The following is a 21,397-nucleotide window of genomic DNA, read 5'->3' on the forward strand; positions in this document are numbered from 1 at the left end:
AAAGGGTGAGGCCCCTGGAAGTTTGAAAATTGAGCTTTTGGTCCAAACTCTAGGAAATCAATGTATCATGTGGTTGATTTCTATACTTTTTACTTCCGTGTTAGGCGTTATTATCTCTCCTGTTTAATTCTAAGCTGTTTAGTTAGGTTGGTTTGTCTGTATTGTTTTATACAAACTTGTATGGATTGATTTTTAAAAAAATGCATTTATTGATAGTATGTACTGTATCATAAAATTCATACAGTTTATACACCACTTATAAAAAACAACAACCTCAAAGCAGTTTACAAAAAAGGATAAAACAATAGAATTATCACTAAGAAAATAATTTAAGGCACTCAAAAAGTTAAAATAACAATAGACTGAAAACAGATTAAATCTTGCGTCATGTTTCTAAGCATCCAGGTGGACTTGTCTAAACATCGTTTTTTGCGGGTGCCAAAAGAGAGTACAATGCAGGTGCTTGCCGGGTATCATTATGCAGAGCTCCAAAGCGTAGGTGCTGCCAGAGTAAAAGATTTATTAAAAATGTAGAATGCGTATTATGTGGCACCTGTAATAGTGGCAATTCCACTGATCGAAGCATTCAAGTGGAAATGTGATAAGACGATCTCATAGGTTGTTTCTAATATATATCTTGAATTGTTATACTTGTTATACTTGTTCTGCTGGTATGTTGTGATCCACCTTGGGCACAATTTTGTGGGGAAATGGAGTACAAATAAACAGATGATAATTATATTAGTGGCATGGGGAGTTGGGGGTGTATGAATACTCCAAAACAGAGAGCAGAGAACCTCAACGCAAAGGCTTGTCCTCCAGTAACTATGTGCTCATAGGTGCTGTGTATGGCATCTTTGCTAAAAACACCAAGGGTGGCATGATTCATTCAAAACAATATATACAATAAGATAAGCATAAATACATATTGACAGTGTTCTCTGAGAAGGCAGATGAGGTTTTGCCGGGGGGGGGCGGGGCGGGGCAACGAGGAGGGGCTCAAGCTTAGCCATTATGCTCTTCTTTTTTGCAAATCTTCTTCATGCAGCCTATCAGTGTTCCATGCTTAAAGTGGTTTTAACTGTTGTTCCTTCCTCCTAGGGCATCATGGGTACTGTGGTCCTGTTGGGGAAGACTACAGCGGTACCTCAGGTTACATACGCTTTGGGTTACATACGCTTCAGGTTACTGACTCTGCTAACCCAGAAATATTAGCTCGGGTTAAGAACTTTGCTTCAGGATGAGAACAGAAATCCTGCAGCAGTGGCGCAGTGGCAGCAGGAGGCCCCATTAGCTAAAGTGGTCTTCAGGTTAAGAACAGTTTCAGGTTAAGAACAGACCTCCGGAACGAATTAAGTTCCGGAAATGTCCTACTCTCAGTAACCTACATTTCCTAGGATTCTTTGGAGGAAGCCATGACAGTTCAGCAGATAAAAAAAATTATCCCAGAAGGGCCTTAGCTCAGTGACAGAGCACTTGTTTTGCAGGCAGATTATATGGAAACGAACTGGCTCCATCCGCATTGTAGATTTAAAGCTGTATCATACAGCTTTCAACTTTCATAGCCTCCCCAAATAAATTATGGGAACTGTAGCTTGTTAAGGGTGTAAGAGTACTTGGGAGATCCATTTTCCCTTCCCACAGCTACAGTTTCCAGAATGGTTGAATAACCAATCCCTCTTAACTTTGGGATTTGTTGCTCTGTTAAGGGAATACTACTACTATGCACCCTTAACAAACTACACTTCCCAGGATTCTTTGGAGGAAGAATTCCCACAGTGGTTTAACAACTAATTCGCCATCCCGGGGAACTCTGGGAATTGTAGTTCTGTGAAAGGAGTGGGGAGTCTCCAAATTACTCTCAGCCTCCTTAGCAAACGACAGTTTCCTAGAAGCCGTGGTACGAGACAGCTTTAAACGAACAGTGCAGAGAGGGCCTCAAAGCAAGTAAGGCTGTTGAGCTGTCTAGCTCAGTATTGTCTCCATTGACAGGCCTCCCTTGAAGGAGAAGAAAATCTACAGGTGGGGGAAACTGAGCCTAAGCAATGGGCCCTCTGGAGGAGAACAATGCTGCTCTTCCTTAGGCTCCTTCATTCTCTCTCTCGCTTGACGGAGAACAGGATGAAATTCATCTTGGGCACACTCTCCTCTCTCCGCAAGGATCTCTCCTGATGTCAGCCATCTCCCCTTAGCTGAGCTCAGAAGGCTGCTCTCCTCATCTCACTTGAGGCTATGCTGACTCTCCCGGTGTCGCCGCAGATCCACCTTGCGCTGGAAGCCCTTGCCGCAGAGCTCACAGCTAAACGGCTTGAACCCAGTGTGCTTGCGGCTGTGCGTAATGAGGTTGGAGCTCTGGCTGAAGGCTTTGCCACAGACCTGGCATTTGTGTGGCTTCTCCCCTGGATGGCAAAGAGGAGACGACAAGAAGTAAAAATATATCAGCAGCTCTAATTAGTCGTATGGTCTTAGGAGCTCGAACAGTAATTGTAACTCAATGGGAAAGAGCCCAAAGTCTTACACTGGATGCTTGGTACTATTTACCTTGGAATATAGCTATAATGGATAAAATTATTTTTGACAAGGACATTCCCAAAACTCCACAGGTGCCCACTGGCCTAAGAGGTGTGGTGAACCACTACAGGGTCCCTGGGAAGCCTGTTACGCTTACATACCAGGAATAACTTCTTCTTTTTTTCCCGATTTCCCCCGAGTTTAATGACAGTACAAAACATCAAAAAAACCAACTGTTCTACATGCATCCCTGGGCCAATCATATACATGGTACTGGTCCTTTTTATCCACACTAGCACAAGGAGCAATTTCCCTTTCCTGGTTCTGATCAAAAGGACATATACTCTTAACAATAGCTATTAAGTACTGACCAATGTTTCAGTTCATAATCCATTTACTCCAAAGCTGTCCTAGTAATGTAAATTGGATTGATCCAGAATAAATGGCATCTGAACTATAAACCAGTTAGCTCACAATAATTTTACTATTAAAAATAAAGGGAATTACAAGTACAGGTCTGCTTTTACTTATACAGGTTACAGAATAGATGCCTTGTACAAAAAAACAATCACACAGCACATTTAGTTCTGCTTGGAGAAGTACTCTCTACTCTTCTGAACATCAGGCTTGATAGTGTCTTTCCCAGGATGCCAACCAGCAGGACACACTTCTCCATGTTTGTCTGTAAACTGAAAAGCCTAAACTAGCCGGAGTGTTTCATCAACTGAGCGACCAACAGGGAGATCATTGACTGTGATCTGGCGCAAGATTCCTTTATCATCAATGATGAAGAGGCCCCTGTAGGAAATGCCTTCATCTTCTTTTAATACTCCATACTTTTTAGAAATTTCACCGTTTGTGTCAGACACTAAGGGAATACGCATGCAGCCTAGTCCACCCTGTTTTTTGGGTGTGTTGATCCAGGCAAGATGGCAAAAGTGAGAGTCGACAGAAGCACCAATCACTTCACAGTTGATTTTTCTAAACTCCTCAGATCTGTCACTGAATGCAATGATCTCAGTTGGGCAGACAAAGGTAAAGTCAAGTGGATAAAAGAAGAACACGACATATTTCCCTTTGTACTGAGAGAGTGAGATTTCTTTGAATTGCCCATCTGGCATTACAGCCGTGGCCAGAAAGTCTGGGGCTGGCTTCCCAATGTGAGCATCTCCTGCTGACATTCTGACTGGAGCTAATGCGAAATTATCCGCTTCCTCAAATATCCTCTTGCCGCTCCCGGCTCGAAACAAAAAAAGATCCATACCAGGAATAACTTCAAGGCAAGGGAGAGACCAAACTGCCTTCTCTCCTGGATGGCAAAGAAAGGCGGTCAAAAGGAATTATTATATGTATTCATTAGGTCCCCAACATGGCACTCAGGGGCTCCAATGTAACTTCCAGTACCTGTGGATGTGGGTTCAAATCCCAACTTCTCCATGAAGCTCACTGGGTCATCTATTACTTTGTCTCAATCTAAACCTACCTTACAGGGTTGTTGTGAACATAAACTGGGGAGGGGAGAAACCACTTTGAGCTCCTTGGAGGAAAGGTGGGTCTAGACATATAATAATAAACAAGTAAAAAAACCAAGTATTGCACATGCATGTGCAATAGACACATGCTGCAATAGACACATGAGTGAAATAGGGTGAACCAGCATCTCCCCATCCCACCAGCAGAGGGGGAGGGCACTCCTCCTCTCACCTGTGTGGATGTAAGTGTGTTTCTTCATGTCTGACTTCTGGTGGAAGCGTTTCCCGCAGTACTGGCAGGGGTACGGCCTTGTGTCTGAGTGGATCAGCAAGTGAGTGGAGAGGGTGGAAGAGCGTTTGAAAGTCTTCCCACACATTTTGCATGCAAAGCTTCTCTCCTGTAACAACAAGATCAAGAAATTGAGACCAAAAGTCAGGCCAGTTGTCCAGAGATGGGAAACACCAACCCTGGAAATCATGCAAGTGAATACAAGCCGCATTTGCTTTTGTTGGGGTTGTTTTAGGTCTGCAAAACCTAAGTAAATGTTATTTCCAGTTTATGTCTTCCAGGTTTTCCTCAGATTGAAATTGATCACATAACTAACGACATAATTAATTTTGTTTGTTTCAAGTGAATAGTGACTAGCAAGAGAACAACAATGTAGGTACTTTTTGCATTTGGAACTTTTTAGTTTAGAGAAAAGCCGGGGAAGAGGTGACATGACAGAGGTTTAATGTTCAGGACGGGTGGAAAAAGGAAGAACTTCTTCACACAGCTCATAGTTAAACTATGGAATTTGCTCCAACCTAGATGGCTTTAAAAGAGGTTTGGATAAATTCATGAAGGGTAAGGCTGTTGATGACTACTAGCCATGATGGCTATGCTCTGCCTCTGCAGTTGAAGGCAGCACTGCTTCTGAATATCAATTGCTGGAAACCACAGGAGGGGAGAGGGACGCGGGTGGCGCTGTGGGTTAAACCACTGAGCCTAGGGCTTGCCAACCAGAAGGTCGGCAGTTCGAATCCCCATAATGGGGTGAGCTCCCGTTGCTCGGTCCCTGCTCCTGCCTCCCTGCTCCTGCCAAACTAGCAGTTTGAAAGCATGTCAAAGTGCAAGTAGATAAATAGGTACCGCTCCGGCGGGAAGGTAAACGGCATTTCCATGCGCTGCTCTGGTTCGCCAGAAGCGGCTTAGTCCTGCTGGCCACATGACCTGGAAGCTGTCTGTGGACAAACGCCGGCTCCCTCGGCCAATAAAGCAAGATGAGCGCCGCAACCCCAGAGTTGGCCACAACTGAACCTAATGGTCAGGGGTCCCTTTACCTTTACAGGAGGGGAGAGGCCTCTTGTGCTTGAATCCTGCTTGTGGGCTTACCACTGGGGTCTCTGGTTAGCCACTGTAAGAAAAGGATGCTGAACTAGATGGGCTATTGGCCTGATCCAACAGGGGATTATTGTGTTCTTATGTTGTAGGTTTTCATGGAAGCCGAACAGTAGTGGAATGGAAACAGATCTGATTGTGAGAGACACGGGACAGGATGAATATTATTGCCTCCTCTCACTCCTGACCTGAGAGTGAATGTTGGCGTGTTGCTCCAGACTCACAGCGTGCCCAAACGTTTTGCCACAGGTGTCGCAAGCAAAGGGTCGTGTGCCGCTGTGGGATCGTCGGACGTGGACCTCCAGTCCATGTGGGGTAGAAAATATCTGAGAGGGCAAAGAGATGTTTTTAGAACTGTGGCATTTCCGTCTGTCTCACGTTCTGCTTTTCCGCCTTTCCTTCTCATGGAGTAGGCTTTCCCCAACATGGTTCCAGCCCTGCCCCCACTGGTGTTTTGGACAACAAGTCTCATTAGCCTGGAGCAGGAGGCAAAGGGTTAAAGCCCTTTTCCATCCACCATACCAAGTTCCCACTCTAGATTAGACCTCCTTTACACCTGCATTTTTTTATTTATTTTTTAGCCATTCAGCAGCATGAATTATGCTTCATCTAGGTTATCATGGCAGCTGGGTCCATGGAGACTATGCTGCCTGCTTGCTTCCTATCTGGTCAGCCTGTAGATAGGTAAATGAGCAATTTGTTTCAATGATGTAAACAACAACAACAACAAACCACCCTTGTGGAATTCTCTCCTTACAATGAAATAGGCCCTTATATTTGTTCTCTCATGAGAGAAGGGAATGCCTTTTCTTAGATCAGGATGGGGAATTTTTGGCCTTCCAAATGCCCAGCTTCAAACCTTTCTAGCCCAGATGGTCGTTAGATGAGCTCGGAACTGTGAATGTGATCCTAAGCTTGGTTATTTCCTCCTTCTTCCCAATTCATTTTCCTTTTGTGTCATGTCTTTTTAGATAAATGATCAGTAAGCCTCTGTGGGAGCCTCTCTTGGCCGAATGGTGGGGGTAAAATATTTAAATAAACTCCCATCAGCCCCAGCAGGTATGGCCAAGGATGATGGAAGTTGTAATCCAACGTCAGAAGGGCCACAGATTTATCACCGATGGTCCACGGGGAACTCACCTTGTTACAGATCACACAGTGGTATGTCTCCATGTCCGGTGAGAATCTCAGGCTGTAGTCAAGGGGTGGCTCGGAGGCTGGGAGGAGGTGGCTCTCATACAGGCTAACGGAACGTTCCAGAAGGGTAGAAGAGGTTGGCCTGTAGCTGTATGGAGGGCGGAAGGCACTCCAAGCAAAATTGGGCTTGTAAAAGGTGGCCACACTTTCAACTGAGCCACTGTCTTTGGATTTCAGAGCTTGGACAGGCATCTCTGAGGTGAAATAGGATGAATCAGATTATCAGCCTGCTCGTAATTTACTTTTTTTTTTAACCATCCAGGGCTGTGGGGAGCCTTTTTCAGCCCCAGGGTCACAATCCCTTCTAGGCAACCTTCCCAGGGCCACATGCCAGTGGCAAGCATGGCCTGAGGAAAAAGTGGATGGAGCCATATGTGCAGTGCTTTTTTCCTTGGGGTACGCAGGGGTACGCATACCCTTAAACATTTTGTGAATCTTTGTACTTTTGTCCATTTAATGCAGGGGTGTCAAACTCAAATTCATCGGGGGCCGCATCAGCAGTTTGGTCACCCTCAAAGGGCCGGTTGTATTGGCCTAAAATATTTGAGCAAGCTGAGACCCCCGAAGTTGATGGGCTTTGACATTTAAATGAGGTGTGTGTGGCATGTGATAAATTATGTGAGGTTTGAGCTGGTCTTTGACCAGTAATAAATTATGATGATGATGATGATGATGATGTGAGGTGGGGCCTACCTGCCCCCCCTCAATATTTTATTCAGACTGACACCCCTGTTATGAAAGATTACTAAAGCCTGCCCCTGTGGTGATGTATCATAACATTGTGCAGGCCCAGTCTGAGGGCACCTTTACTGGACTGCGTCTTGTGGCTGGGGCTTGTCTGCGCCTTCTCTTCCTTCTCCGCCTGTTGCTGCCTTCTCCCTGTGCCAGGCACTGGTGGGGGGGGGGAGATGTGCCAGTTGCACCCCAGTTTCTGACGGGGGCCAATGCTGCTTGTTCCTCCGTCTGCTTTTCAACACTGCAATATATCGCTACCGTATCACAACATCACTATCACAATGTTGAAAAGTTGGTATCGTCTGCTTTTAGGGGCTGAGGGGCTTACTCAGTACGGACAGGGGCACTCCTAGGAATTTATTGGATTTCAAATCCCTGGATTTCAAATCCCATTGAGGGGGGACAGGGGCGGACTTTGGTAATATGGCACCCACCCTGAGTGAGGACAAAATTTGGTGGCCCCCCCAATAGAATAAATAGGCATCGTTATCATTATTTTGTGCTCCCTTGGCTTGGGGCAGGTGAGGCGCCCACATGGCCCCAAATCTGGCGCTGGTGGCGGAAGTACATTTCCACAACCGGCCGAGCTGCCCCTGTGGATCCTGCTGCCTGAGGCAGCCGCCTCCCCTTGCCCTCCGTGGCAAGTCGAGGCTGAGGGGGACGTTCGCTTGCCCAGGCGCCGGGCTCCCGTCCACTTGCTCCGGCGCGCCCGCTGCAGCCCTGCTGCCAGTAGCCATCGGGGAAGGCGGCCGGCCGGGCTCCGGGGCTTGGTGGGGCCCGCCGGCAGAGGGTGGCGCTGCGCCTCACCTGGGCGTGGAAGCCCTGATGGCACGTTGTTTCCCACGCCGCGCGTCCACGCTGCGCTCCCGCCTCCATCTCGGCTCGCTCCCTCCTGTCCTCCGCCTCCGCGCCCGCCTGTCAGACTCGCATCCCTGCCCGCTGCTGGCGGCGCAGCAGAGACCGAGCATGGTGCCAGCAGCGGCTGCCGGGGCGCGTGGAGGAGCGTCCGGCCAGGCAGCTCCGCTCCGCTCCGCTTGCTGCTGCTGCTCGCGCTGGGCGCCTCCTGTGCGGCACGCCCGCCGGACCGGGGCGGCCGCCAGAGACGCGGCAGCCCGCGGGACGAGGCGGGCAGCCTGCGGGGTCACACCGGCGGGGGACCTCCGGAGGCAGCCTCTCTGCTCGCCACCTCCTTCGTGCTGAAAGGCGACGCGGCGCACAACCAGGCAATGGTGCACTGGACAGGCGAGAACAGCAGCGAGGACGGCGGCTACACGGGCCACATGACGAGGTCTGGCGGGCCGGATTTGGCCCGCGGGCCTTGTGCTTGACACCCGTGATTTAATGTATTTACTTTTCCCGATTTGAACTATAAAATGGTAATTTTCTTGAGTCAAAATGAGAGTACCTCTAAACATTTTTTAATATATAGAAAAAAGCACTGCATACATGTAAATTTTATCTTTGTAGAGCAAAGAAGCATACACACCCTCTCCATCCTCCACTGAGGCAAACAAGGGCACATTCCAGCCAGGGAAAAACACTCGAGGTACAAAGCAAGGGCTTAAATCAGCAGGACAGAAAGACTGTTTTAAACTCATTTTCCCATCAATACTTCTTCCTACATATCCTAAAAGCAATGGTGCAAATTTGACCACTGGGCGATGCTGATGTACAGCTAAACAGAGCACCACATACACAGATTCATTCTGACCCCCAGGCTTTGCAGCTCACTGGGGCTTTCTCCCAGGCAAGTGAGTACAGGACCACAGCCTAAGTATGTGAATATTGGAAGCTGCACCCTAGACTTGCATACTAAAGGGAAGACAAGGGGTACATGGCCACTCTATCCGGCAAGTTCAGCACTTTCTCTTCTCAGACCTTTCCACTCAAGCTGAACTGGGAACTTGACCCTGAGCTTGGTTATTTCCTCCTCCCAATCAGTTTTCCTTTTGTGCTGTGTCTTTTTAAACAGTGATCTGGCTGCTGCTCTGGGAGCCTCTCTCTCTCTCTCTCTCTCTCTCTCTCTCTCTCTCACACACACACACACACACACACACAATTTATTTTAAACAAAAAAAGAGCACTGATTCTTACCCAGCCTGCTTCAAATAAAGTGCTGTGACCCGCAGCTGCTCACCTGATATTGGAGGCCCTGACACTGTTCTGGTCATACTCTGGGCAGGGAGAACATACTCTTCTTTGACTCCTTTGGGTTCATTTCCATCTTTTGGAGCAGGGCCTTGTGGGCAACCAGTGCTGAGGGCCTCGCTGTCCTTGGGGGTGTTGTGGCCATGAGTAACTGTGATCAGAATGCAGGCAATAGTTTTATTTATTAAACTCGAGACCATCTGCATGGGAACCAGATGCTCTGCTGCTAAGCTGCAATCCTTAGCAGCTGAGGCAACCCAGTCAAATGGGCGGCATATAAATAATAATTGTTGTTATTACTATTATTATTATTATTGGAAGATGATCCACAAATCCAACAAATAAATATAATGTCACTATGATTAAACACTGGAGGCTTTCATGTAACCAGCATGGTTCCTAGACAACCCAGAGTTGTCTGACCCACCTGCAGTGGAGGGCACAACTGTTGCTGGGTCCCATTTCGGAACCAGGAGACCGTCATCCCAAACTCGGTACTGGTGATAAGAGTTTGCCTTCTTACTCTTCACTAAGAAAGACCTTGGCATTTTCTGTTCACCTGGGGAAAACAGATCCAGAAAGATAGGAGAAAACATAGTAAAACCAGAATGACACATTATCATCATCATCATCATAAATGGTTTTTTTTCTGCTTCCCCCCTTTTTTTAAAAGGAAATTCTTTTTTATTCCCCTCCCCATATACCTACTTTTATCATTTTTCTTTTTAAAAGACGGGCCACTGCTGCTGCAGCCACCCTTTATTTGAATCTTTATTTTTATTTCTATCTTTTCTACACACTATTTAAAGACACACTTTTCCACACACACACACCCTCAATTTAAACCTCATTTTATTTTCACCTCAAACTCCCCTCTTAAGAATTAAAATGGCAGTACCCAGAAAACAGCCCTGAACCATCACAGGCCATTTCCTGGGACTGCCACTTCGCCCCAGACTTTCCACTCTCTTATACCTAACCTCTTTTACCTATACTTTACTCATTTTTAAAAAATAATAATAAAAAGCTCTATCTATCTAAAGACAACCCCCCCTTTTTTTTACCTTTAATTCTCATTTTTTTCTTTTACCCGTACATTTTTAATTACTTTTTTACAAACAAAAAATAATAACAATAATTAGGGGGAAAAACCACACTTCCCCCCCTCTCTTTTTAAAGCCCTTTCTTTTCTATTTGTTGGCTTGTTCTTGAGGGGGGAATCTTTCGCCCCCAGCTACGACCACCACTCTCTTTTAAAACAAAAATTTCCTCTATATCACTGCTATTGTTATTGATACTCTCCCCCTTTTATTTTTCTCTCCCTTTTTGCTCTCCCCTCTCTCTCTTCACCCCTCCTCATTTTTTCCCTTTATCCCACCTTTCATTTTCCATCCCCAATTTTGTTTTCTATCCCTTTTATTTTTTAAAATCAACCCCCTCTTTTTTAGCCTGTCCGTCAGTTTGTTTTTGAGAGGGGAGCCCTTCCCCCCCCACCCCCTCTTTTAAAATAAGACTTTCCCCCATACCATTGCAGCAGCTCACCCTCCCTCCTCCCCTCTCCCCCTCTCTTTTCTTCTCCTCCCTCTCTCCATCCCACCCTTCCCCCTCCTCCTCTCCTTTTCTCTCCCTCCTCCCTCTCTCCATCCCCCCCTTCCCCTAAAGGAAACACATACACACATTCATATCACCCTATCATAAATTGCCCCCCTCATACTATAGCTAAAACTACTGCTGCAATCTAATACCGCTGATATTACTGTACTATCTCTCCTCTCTCTTTCAACTCTCTTTTTGTCTCTCTCTCTCTCTTCTCTTTTACTCCAATCTCCCCTCTCCCCCCCTCCCCCCTTCTTCTTTCTTTCTTCTTCTTCTTCTCTCTGCCACTTCTTGAAACAGTCCATTTTATCCCAAATTTGCAATGATTGAAACAGAAACAACATTCTTGGCAATACATTCATTTTTATAGCGGCAATACGGCCTAGTAAGGAAAGCTTCAAGTTTGACCATATTTGATCTCTGCTTACCTGCCCTCCCCCCCAGCCTCGGCGGCATCGCTGAGGCAACTACAGAAAACCCAAGAGAAGTTCTTAAAACACAGGCTAGAAGTGACACAAATGACCACCTAATCCAAACGCTCTGTAAAAGCCACCAGCCAACAAAGCCTGATCAGCTCAGCAACCCAACAATACTCAGGAATCACCACTGCCACAACTCCTAACCACCACACGCCCTACCCCAAGTGGACGCCAAGCCAACCTCAAACCAAAACTATCAGGGAGACTGAGATGACACCAACCAGGGAGATGGCAAACAATGCTAAGATGGTAACTCCCCTTCAAGATGATGACCACCCAATAACGAAACGAGATCTGAGGGAAATGGAAGCAAGATTAGAAGCACGATTAGAAGAAACACTGAAGGCCACAATGGCTCCCCATGCAGGTACTAATCAACAATCTAACCTCCAAAGTGGAAGCTCTAGAGAACAAAAACCAAATGCAAGAAAGAATAATAGAGCAATACCGGGAGGAGAACGCACGTGTGAACAAGAAACTGGATGAACTGGTAAACCAAATGGAAGCAGAACACAGAGAGATGAAAATTAAGCAAGCCGACCTTGAAGACCGCAATAGACGTTGTAACATCCGCTTCCGCAACTTTCCTGAAAAAACAGAGGAGAAAAGCCCAGCAGACCTAATTATACGCTGGCTGAAAAACACAATCCCAAGCCTGAAACTTGAGGCAGATGACTTGGAGAGGGCTCACAGAGCCCTAAAACCTATGCCAAAACCCAGCGCCCCCCCAAGAGACATCATTGTATGCTTCACGCGCTACAAAAAGAAGGAAGAGATATGGCACCACCTCAGAAACTCAAGCAACCTTCGATATGGAGAAACCCCCATTCTGGCCCTACAGGACCAATCTCAGGATACCCTAAACCGGAGGAAAAGCCTGCGCCCATGCACCCAGCGTCTCCAACAAGCAGGGATCAAATACCGATGGGGCTTCCCCTTCCGCCTCATTGTAACAACCAATACAACACAACACATGGCTACCAACATACCTGAGGCCCTGCAACTACTAAAGAACCTTGAACTCGACCTCCCACTGGAATGGCAACCGACAAACCCACCAAGTGACAGCCCCAACCACGAGGAAACAACAGCAAACAACTGGACGACGGTACAGAAGAAAAAGAAACAACAGAAGCGGCACAACAACGCAAACCAATACAGGCAAGCATCATGCTCAGAACCGTCCCGCCGGCCATACGACACAAGAAACCAGACCAAGATTAACCAAACCAATTCATCGCAGATGGACAACCCTACAACAACAACAACCCCAGTTGAATGAAGCAACCAGGAAAAAACCACAAACCGAAGGACTGGTGATTCCCCCCCTTTTTCCCCTCTCCCCCCCAAAACATAGATTTAGTTAACACCATCAACATCCCCCCCAGCCCCGCACCCCCACAGAAATCCCCACCCCAACACCAGTCCAGACGACCTCAACCACATTCCCCATCACCCACACCTTCAACATCCTCATACTCCATACTAAGGAAAAACAACTCCAACCTTAATAACACAACCCACAATCAGGCTAAAATCTGATACCCAACCAGCACTATGGTGGCACCAGAGCGTACCAGCACCCACATCCCCACCCCAACACACCAACAATGTTGCTCATAACATTGGCAACATTGCTTACGAACCTTATACCTGACAGCGACGTTACAAAGTCACTTCACACTGTCTCGCTGATCACCCCCTATCGCAGACAACAGGGGGGATGGCCTGTCCTTGAACATGGCCTTCCACACCAGCTGAGACCTAGGACCAACCGGCTAAATGCCAGATGGCCCAAAATACCCCAAACAAGCACCTATATGACTACATATAGGAAACTCCCTACAACTTACCCCCTACTCTTTAACCCAAATCTCACCCTAATCCCACTAGCCCCCCACCCACCACACCCTAGGTCAGCGCAACCCCACTGGTTCTTTAAACAACACGAAGAGAGAGACACAAGACAACCCGAACGGGTTGGCAGGAATTGCCCCACATAATAGATAAGCAAGATGGCTAACCTAACTCCTCCTAACAACAAAGGGAAACGGTAAAGGGACGGTATCCGCAATATACAAAATACTACTCCAAAACCCCGCAAATCCCCTAAACACAATAAAAAAACAATGGGAGAATGACATAGGCTATGAGATTAACCCCACTCAATGGACCAGAATGTGGTCTAAACCCCCCTTTAAATCCATATCAACGAAAAGAAAAGAACTCACACTGAAACTCACCTGCAGGTGGTACCTAACACCAAGGAAACTAGCGCTAATACACCCAGGAACCTCACCAAAATGCTGGGGAGGGTCACCTCCACAGGCACATACCTCCACATGTGGTGGGAGTGTCCCAAAGTTCAACTATTCTGGACAACAGCCATACAAGAAATATGTAAAATAACTAAGCAAGTAATAGACATCACCCCAGAACTGGCCCTACTAAACATCTTCCAAGACAACAATGCCCACTCACACCACAAAGAACTCATAACCCACCTGCTCTCAGCAGCCAGAAACACCATAACCAGACACTGGAGAGACCTGTCAGGAGTAAGCATGGACCAATGGTACCAAATAGTATGGGAAACAGCCCTACTAGAAAAATTAACTAATAAACTGAAACTGACACGGGGACAAACAGAAGAAGACGCCTTCACCCTGGTATGGCTCCCCTTTATCACATACACAGCCCAACAGGACAATGACAATAATCCACCAACAGCATACAAATCAATATGGCTAACCTGATCCAAAACACCCACCCACCTCACTCACACACAAAAACAAAGATCACCACAGCCAATCACAAACAAACAATCACACCCTATGCCAACCCCAACCTCTCTCACCACCAAAGGAACACAAGTGAACAACACAAGCAACGCTGACACCAAACTCTACATACATTAAATATAATAGAAACACCGCCACCCGACCCCACCCCCATCCATCTTCCCTCTCTCCACCCCCCCTTTCTTTTTTCTTTCTTTTTTCTTCTCCCCCTAATGCCTCAACAAATGAAATGGATTTGTAAAAATGTTACATGGAAGAAGAAGAAAAAATACGAGGCACTACACTTCTGTAAAACAAGAAAATCCTTAATAAAAAATATTTTATAAATAAATAAACATTTTTTTCTTTAAAAATGTTTGGGGTACTCTCATTTTCCTACTTGTATTGAAATACTGCCCCTCACTGAGACCAAACTAAGATTCACAAAATGCTTAGGGGTATGCGTACCCCTGTGTCTCACCCCCCCACCCCAGAAAAAAGCACTGATCATAATTAAAACCACATGTGTGGATAAACTGCCATGGGTGACAGAGTAGCCCCTGATGCATTCCATGTTATGCAAATTTTATTTGCTGCTGCTGCTGCTACTACTACTACTACTACTACTACTACTACTACTACTACTAATGTTGCCTCCCATCTGCTAAACCTGAACTCATGAGAAACCAACCCTGGGAAAAAGAACTAGCCTGGGGACAATACAAGCCTGCAACGTGAACATGTGCGCAATAGCACTTTCCTCTCCTGCGATTGATTCCAAGTAACTTTTATTCAGAGGCATGATGGCTCTGACAGAGGCAGTAGAACATAGACACTGTGGCTAGTCTGATGCTCGTTTAACAACAACAGCAATAACAATAATAATAATAATTTATTATTTATACCTCGCCCATCCGGCTAGGTTTCCCTCGCCACTCTGGGCGGCTCCCAATCAAATATTTTAAAAAACAATACCGCATTAAACATTTAAAACTTCCCTAAACAGGGCTGCCTTCAGATGTCTTTTAAAAGTAGGATAGTTGCTTATTTCCTTGACATCTGATCGGAGGTTGCTCCACAGGGCAGCCATCCAAATGAACGCTCTTCTCTGCCTTCTGTGGGAGAAGGTTCTATAGTCCAACTATGCACTGCATGAAGAAGGACTTAATCTTATCTGTTCTGAATCCGCCAACATTCAGCTTTTTTGAATGTCCCTGCATTCCTAGTGTTATGAGAGAGGGAGAAAAACTTTTCTCTGTCCACTTTCTCCTTGCCATACATATTTTTATAAACTTTCATCCTGTCACCTGTTACTCGCCTTTTTTCCAAACCAGAGAGTCCCAGTCACTGCAATATTTCCTCACAGAGGAGTGCCCTTCCTGAACCTTTTCCAACTCTGCAACATCCTTTTTGAGAAAGGTCACAGAATTATGCCCTGATTGAGACTTACTACTAAGGGAGTGATTAATTCTTTACAGGAATCTCTGTGCAAAGAGCCAAATAACAGTACATGAGCCACAAATTTAGGCACAAGAGATTATTGTCTATTGAAAACTTCAGGAATTATTCCTAATTTTGCATCCGTACATAAACATTAGCCATATGCAAAGTTTATACAAATCTGTGCCCTCTTTTCTGGAGTTCCAAATGTCCTCCCTGGACACTGCATAGCTCTTATTTCCCACATACCTCATAAAATATGCACAAGCAAATCTCTTCTCCCCCCGCTAAACCCAGCTGCCTTGTGATAAGTAACATAATCTATGGAAGAACCTCAAGGTAACATACTGGAAGGCAATCAAGTAGTCTCTCATTTGCATGGTTGTTTGCATTTTCTCCTCCAGTTGCTCCATTCAGTAACCGCACAAACAAATGTTATATTTTGCCTTGGGAAATATGTACTCAATCCAGGCTCTCAAGATTCTCTCTGCTCCCACCACTCCTGTCTCCCAGGTCTGTTTAACTGTAAAGATATTTTGACTGCCCTCGAGTCAATATGGATTGTAGCCAACTTAGACATCGTTCACATTATACATTGAAAGCACTTTTACACCAGTTCAGACACTCGTGGCTTCTCCCCCAAAATGCTGGAAGCTGCAGTTTGTTAAGGGTGCTGAGAGTTGCTCAGAGGCCTGTATTCCCCCCTCAGACCTAAAATTTCCATAATTTCCTAGGAAGAGGGGTTGGGAATGTAGCTCTGGGACAGGAAATGGGGTCTCCTAGCAACTCTTAGAAAGTTAACAAACTCCGGCTCCCAGAAGCCATGACTGCTTAATTTGGCAATGTATGGTGTGAATATGCATTCTACTCAGAGTAGACCCACTGGAATGAATAAACCTAAATCAGTCATGTCCATTAATTTCCGTAGGTCTACTCTGAGTAGAATTGACATTGGATACAACATTTTGAAACAGCCCCATCTGGTTAATTTTTGTTGGCTTTAAAAAAAAAAATACAGTGGTACCTCGGGTTAAGTACTTAATTCATTCTGGAGGTCTGTTTTAACCTGAAACTGTTCTTAACCTGAAGCACCACTTTAGCTAATGGGGCCTCTTGCTGCCACCATGCCGCCAGAGCATGATTTCTGTTCTCATCCTGAAGCAAAGTTCTTAACCCGAGATACTATTTCTGGGCTAGCAGAGTCTGTAACCTGAAGCGTATGTAACCTGAAGCGTATGTAACCTGAGGTACCACTGTACTTATTATATTTATAGCTCATCTTTCATCCAAGGATCTCAATGTGGCATACATGGTTGTTTCTTCCCCCAACTCCTTCTTCCATTATATCCTCTCAACAACCCGGTCAGGTAGGTTAGGTAGGTTAGGATGAGACAATGGTACTCAAAGGCACCTTCTCGTCCTCTCTAGCAATTGGCCTAGCAACTCACAATTCTGGCTGTCCCCCACCCAAAGTGTGAGAAAGACAAGAAGCACAGATTGTGGGCAAGTGTGGTTTTTTGAGAGATAAAAGATACTACAACATCATAGCACATAATTGAGAATTTATCGGTGACAGAAGATCATCTATAGTATGATAAGCAACAAAATTTAGTGTTGCTAAGTCCTGGTTTGGCAGGAGAGGAGAGCAAGTGTGCTGGGAAGATTCAAGAACCATCAAAGAAACATCTAAACATTTCAGTGTAGTATAGTATAGTTTCAAAATAACTTTTTTATTTGCAGAATATGTATAGCTATTTCTTCGTTATAAATCAGTTGTTCTTTATTTTTGCTTTCCTATTTATTTCTTATCAGTTAAAAAAAAAGGTGTGTCATGAACAAATATTTATTATGAAATTATGGCCCATATAAAAAAGTTTGAGACCTATTATTATTATTTTTATTATTATTATTAGATTGCCTTTCACACATATGTCTCAAGGCTATTTACACAGTCACATCATAAAAAAAGGTTTTTTTAAGTATTTAAAACTAAAATGGTTTTAAAAGCAGTATGCACAAAACAACAACTGAAAATAGAATTTATAACCAATATAAAATGTGCGGAGAAAGGACCTTTTCCTTTTGCACTGAAATCCTCTGACTGAAAACTGTTCAGTGGGGATTACTCGCAGCTGTTGACTAAAGGAGTGCAGCCTTAATTCTCTTCCAAATTTCTTTACAGTAGGTCAGGGTTACAATTCTTTACCTGCTTTACCTGAAACCGTCAGAGGGATTGTGCTTCCCAGTAGCATCCTAGCAGTCCAACATTGTTTCCCAATAATTCCGTAATATGGCTTATAAAATCATAGAATTATAGAGTTGGAATAGACCAAGGGGACATCAAGTCCAACTCCTTGCAATGCTTTCCATTAATTCTTTTGTTATTTCATGGTTTTTCCCAAGCAGTAAAACTCAGGGATATTAGGTTATTTATTTAAATGAAGGATCAACCTTATTTCTCCTGTGTTAACAAGGCTTAACCCTGGCCAGGAACATCTTGGGACAGTTGGGTAAAGTCCCAACCAAATTTATTGCATTTACTTCCCACCTTTTTCTCCAATTTGCTTAAGGTAGCCTACACAGTTCTTCTCCCACTCTTAATTTAATCCCCACAACAACCCTGTGAGGTAGGTTAGGCTGGGAGGCAGTGACTGGCCCAAGGTCACACCTATTGAGCTTAATGGCTAAGTCAGGATTTGAACCCTGGTCTCTCCCAGGTTCTAGTCTGAAACTCTATACTACACCAATTCTGTACACAGGGCGGACCCATTGAAATCTATGGCTTGGAACCTATGAAGTCCTCCTCAGAGTTACCGGTACCTAAGTTAGTTGTGCCCATTAATGCCAATAGGTCTTGAGTAGAATTGAAGGTAGATTTAACCCAGTGTAGAATTATAGAATCATAGAATTGTAGAGTAACCCCACTTACCTGGGAGTCAGCCTCATTGAATTTGGTATTTATTTAATGTCACAAGATTTACACACCTCTTGGTTGTAATAAAATCTCAAAGCAGTTTAGAAAAATAATAAAATAATATAATTACCAGTAAAAAAAGAGATCACATTAAAAACAGGTTAAGCTAAAAAAAAACCCCAACCCACCTAGATTAAGATACATGTCAGCTTTCTACATGTCTGAATAGGCTTGCCCAAACAAAAATGTTTTAATGCAGGTTCTTTCCAGAGTACAGTGAGGGCACCTACCTGAGGTCAGCTGGCAGGGTGTTCCAAAGTGTGGGTACAGCCACACAAAAGTATTGAATTCCTACAAGCGTGGAATGAGTATTATGGGCCAGTTCTGCAGACTGAAGCGATTGAGTGGGCATATATGGGGTAAAGTCATCTTGCAGGTAAACTGGTTCCAAGTTGTTCTAGTTTTATATACTTAATGGCAACACCTTGAACTTGGACTGGTATCAAATTGGCAACCAGTGCCGGTCTCTGAGCAGAGGTGTTGTATGCTGAGAGGGTCTCGGCGCTGCGGCTTTCTGCAGTAATTGCAGCTTCTGAATCCAATGCAAAGGAAGCCCTGCATGACCCTACTGAACTCAGTGGGGCTTTTTTACTGAGAAGACATGGTTAAGATTACGCTGCAAGTTACTTAATTCCATAGATTTCAATGAGGTCTACTCTGAGTATGACCAGCATTAGCTCTCACCCATAACTTAAAAACCCCCACCATATAGTAACTTCTATCTGCAAACCTCTTCCAGCACAGCTTTTCAGAAGATTTGGTTTCTATTACATCAATACAAGCTTTAACCTAGCTCTTAGAAGTGAACTGTAGGTCCTACTCAGTGTTGGTCCTACTTAGAGTAGATCCACTGAAAAATATGGACATGACTTAGGCCCATTAATTTCAGGGGGCTACTTGTAAAAATCTGGATACAATCCTTTAAAAAATTATTATTATTATTAGTGAAGGGGGGGAATTACCTGTTATTGCAGAATTGCTGAAAGTAGACTTGTTTTTTTCCTCAGGGACGATCCTCACAGTGAAGTTTCCTTCTCTATGACTTTTCCACAGTCTTGTTGTCAGCTGAAGTTAGACACATCTCCCTCTTTCTTCCCCTTCTTCACTTTACCTCATTCTCCTCCCTGATTTTTCAATCTGATTATACTCATGTCAAAATCTGGTGGTGAACCAGGCAGCCAATGAGGAACTAAACCCCTCCACAGAATTTGCTTATCAAACCCTCCCAGGCTTCATAACCTTGGAGAGAATATTGTGTTGCTCAAGTCCCAGATGTGACACCCTTTCACAGACGGTTGGTGACTTTTTATTTTTTATTTGCCAGAGTGTTCTTTCAAGATACTGATTTTCTAGAAATGGCAAAGGAAAATATAATTTGCCCAAACATACACAACTGAAAAACATGCTGGGCTCTGTGAAGGAAAAGTAGTATTGCTATTTTTTCACTTAGGGCATTTATGTTAAACTCATGTCAGTCATGATGAATTTATTGGGTGGCTTTACAAAATCCATCCATTTCCTCAGACCCCCAACCCCACCCCATAACTAGCAATGTGGGGAATTATAATAATACCGGCCTGCCTTGCAAAGCTGAAATAATAAGATAATAAGAGCTCTGCCGCAGCAGGCCAATGGCCCCATCTAGTCCAGTTCTCACAGTGGCCAGCCAGGCACCTGTAGGAAACTTGCAAGCAGGACAACAGCACTCTTCCCTCCTGTGGTTTCCAGCAACTGATATTGAGAAGATTGGAAGCAGAACATAGCCATGACTATCTGTCTAACATTCAGTGTCATTGAATAATCACAAGTTCTGGTATTATGAAAGAGGGATTGGTCAAGTGCTTTGAACCCTCTAAATGGGAAACACTCCAATTGTATCTACCCGGCTAATACAGACTTAAAGCCGCTCCACAATGTCAAGGACCATTGTTCAAATTTGCTTGCAATCTTTTAAGAGGTGTTTGCATGCATAGCCATCAGACAAATACACAACTTTAAAAAATACATAGTAGATTTACTACTACTACTACTACTACTACTACTACTACTACTACAATTTATTCATATATTGCTTTTCAACACCCCAGAAGTCCCCCAAAGCAGTGAACTACATATTAAAACAACAAAATACAGAATGGAGTACAGTGGTACCTCAGGTTACATACACTTCAGGTTACATACGCTTCAGGTTACAGACTCCACTAACCCAGAAATATTACCTCGGGTTAAGAACTTTGCTTCAGGATGAGAACAGAAATCGTGCTCCGGTGGCGCGGTGGCAGCGGGAAGCCCCATTAACTAAAGTGGTGCTTCAGGTTAAGAAGTTTCAGGTTAAGAACGGACTTCCGGAATGAATTAAGTACTTAAAGGTAAAGGTACCCCTGCCCGTACGGGCCAGTCTTGACAGACTCTAGGGTTGTGCGCTCATCTCACTCTATAGGCCGGGAGCCAGCGCTGTCCGCAGACACTTCCGGGTCACGTGGCCAGCGTGACGAAGCTACCCTGGCGAGGCAGAGCCGCACACGGAAACGCCGTTTACCTTCCCGCTAGTAAGCGGTCCCTATTTATCTACTTGCACCTGGGGGTGCTTTCGAACTGCTAGGTTGGCAGGCGCTGGGACCGAGCAACGGGAGCGCACCCCGCCGCGGGGATTCGAACCGCCGACCATGCGATCGGCAAGTCCT

The 21,397-nt window shown here is 44.9% G+C and overlaps 2 protein-coding genes across 2 annotated transcripts; both read right to left on the reverse strand.

Annotated features, from left to right (window-relative positions):
• Positions 1–1,367: 1,367 nt before the first annotated feature.
• GFI1B (growth factor independent 1B transcriptional repressor) lies at positions 1,368–20,077 on the reverse strand. The gene is made up of 7 exons (XM_053373711.1): positions 19,676–20,077; positions 9,872–10,003; positions 9,434–9,595; positions 6,505–6,755; positions 5,553–5,690; positions 4,216–4,381; positions 1,368–2,399 (listed from the first exon to the last, which is right to left on the reverse strand). Exons 2-7 carry the CDS (start codon positions 9,990–9,992, stop codon positions 2,221–2,223), a joined length of 1,017 nt encoding a protein of 338 aa, XP_053229686.1. The 5' UTR covers positions 9,993–10,003; positions 19,676–20,077; the 3' UTR covers positions 1,368–2,220.
• On the reverse strand, positions 2,888–3,770 carry LOC128406377 (peroxiredoxin-1-like). Its single transcript, XM_053373712.1, has one exon. The coding sequence runs from the start codon at positions 3,690–3,692 to the stop codon at positions 3,210–3,212; it is 483 nt and encodes a 160-aa protein (XP_053229687.1). The 5' UTR covers positions 3,693–3,770; the 3' UTR covers positions 2,888–3,209.
• Positions 20,078–21,397: the final 1,320 nt, after the last annotated feature.

The sequence above is a fragment of the Podarcis raffonei genome, chromosome Z, assembly GCF_027172205.1.
Source record: "Podarcis raffonei isolate rPodRaf1 chromosome Z, rPodRaf1.pri, whole genome shotgun sequence".
Classification (NCBI taxonomy): domain Eukaryota; kingdom Metazoa; phylum Chordata; class Lepidosauria; order Squamata; family Lacertidae; genus Podarcis; species Podarcis raffonei.

Coding starts and splice junctions, on each gene's coding strand:
- LOC128406377 (XM_053373712.1), bottom strand. CDS start 3,692: ATGTCAGCAGGAGATGCTCACATTGGGAAGCCAGCCCCAGACTTTCTG.
- GFI1B (XM_053373711.1), bottom strand. CDS start 9,992: ATGCCAAGGTCTTTCTTAGTGAAGAGTAAGAAGGCAAACTCTTATCAC. Junction 9,596..9,871: donor AGTTGTGCCCTCCACTGCAG/GTGGGTCAGACA, acceptor TTCTGATCACAG/TTACTCATGGCCACAACACC. Junction 6,756..9,433: donor GTCAGGGCCTCCAATATCAG/GTGAGCAGCTGC, acceptor ATTTCACCTCAG/AGATGCCTGTCCAAGCTCTG.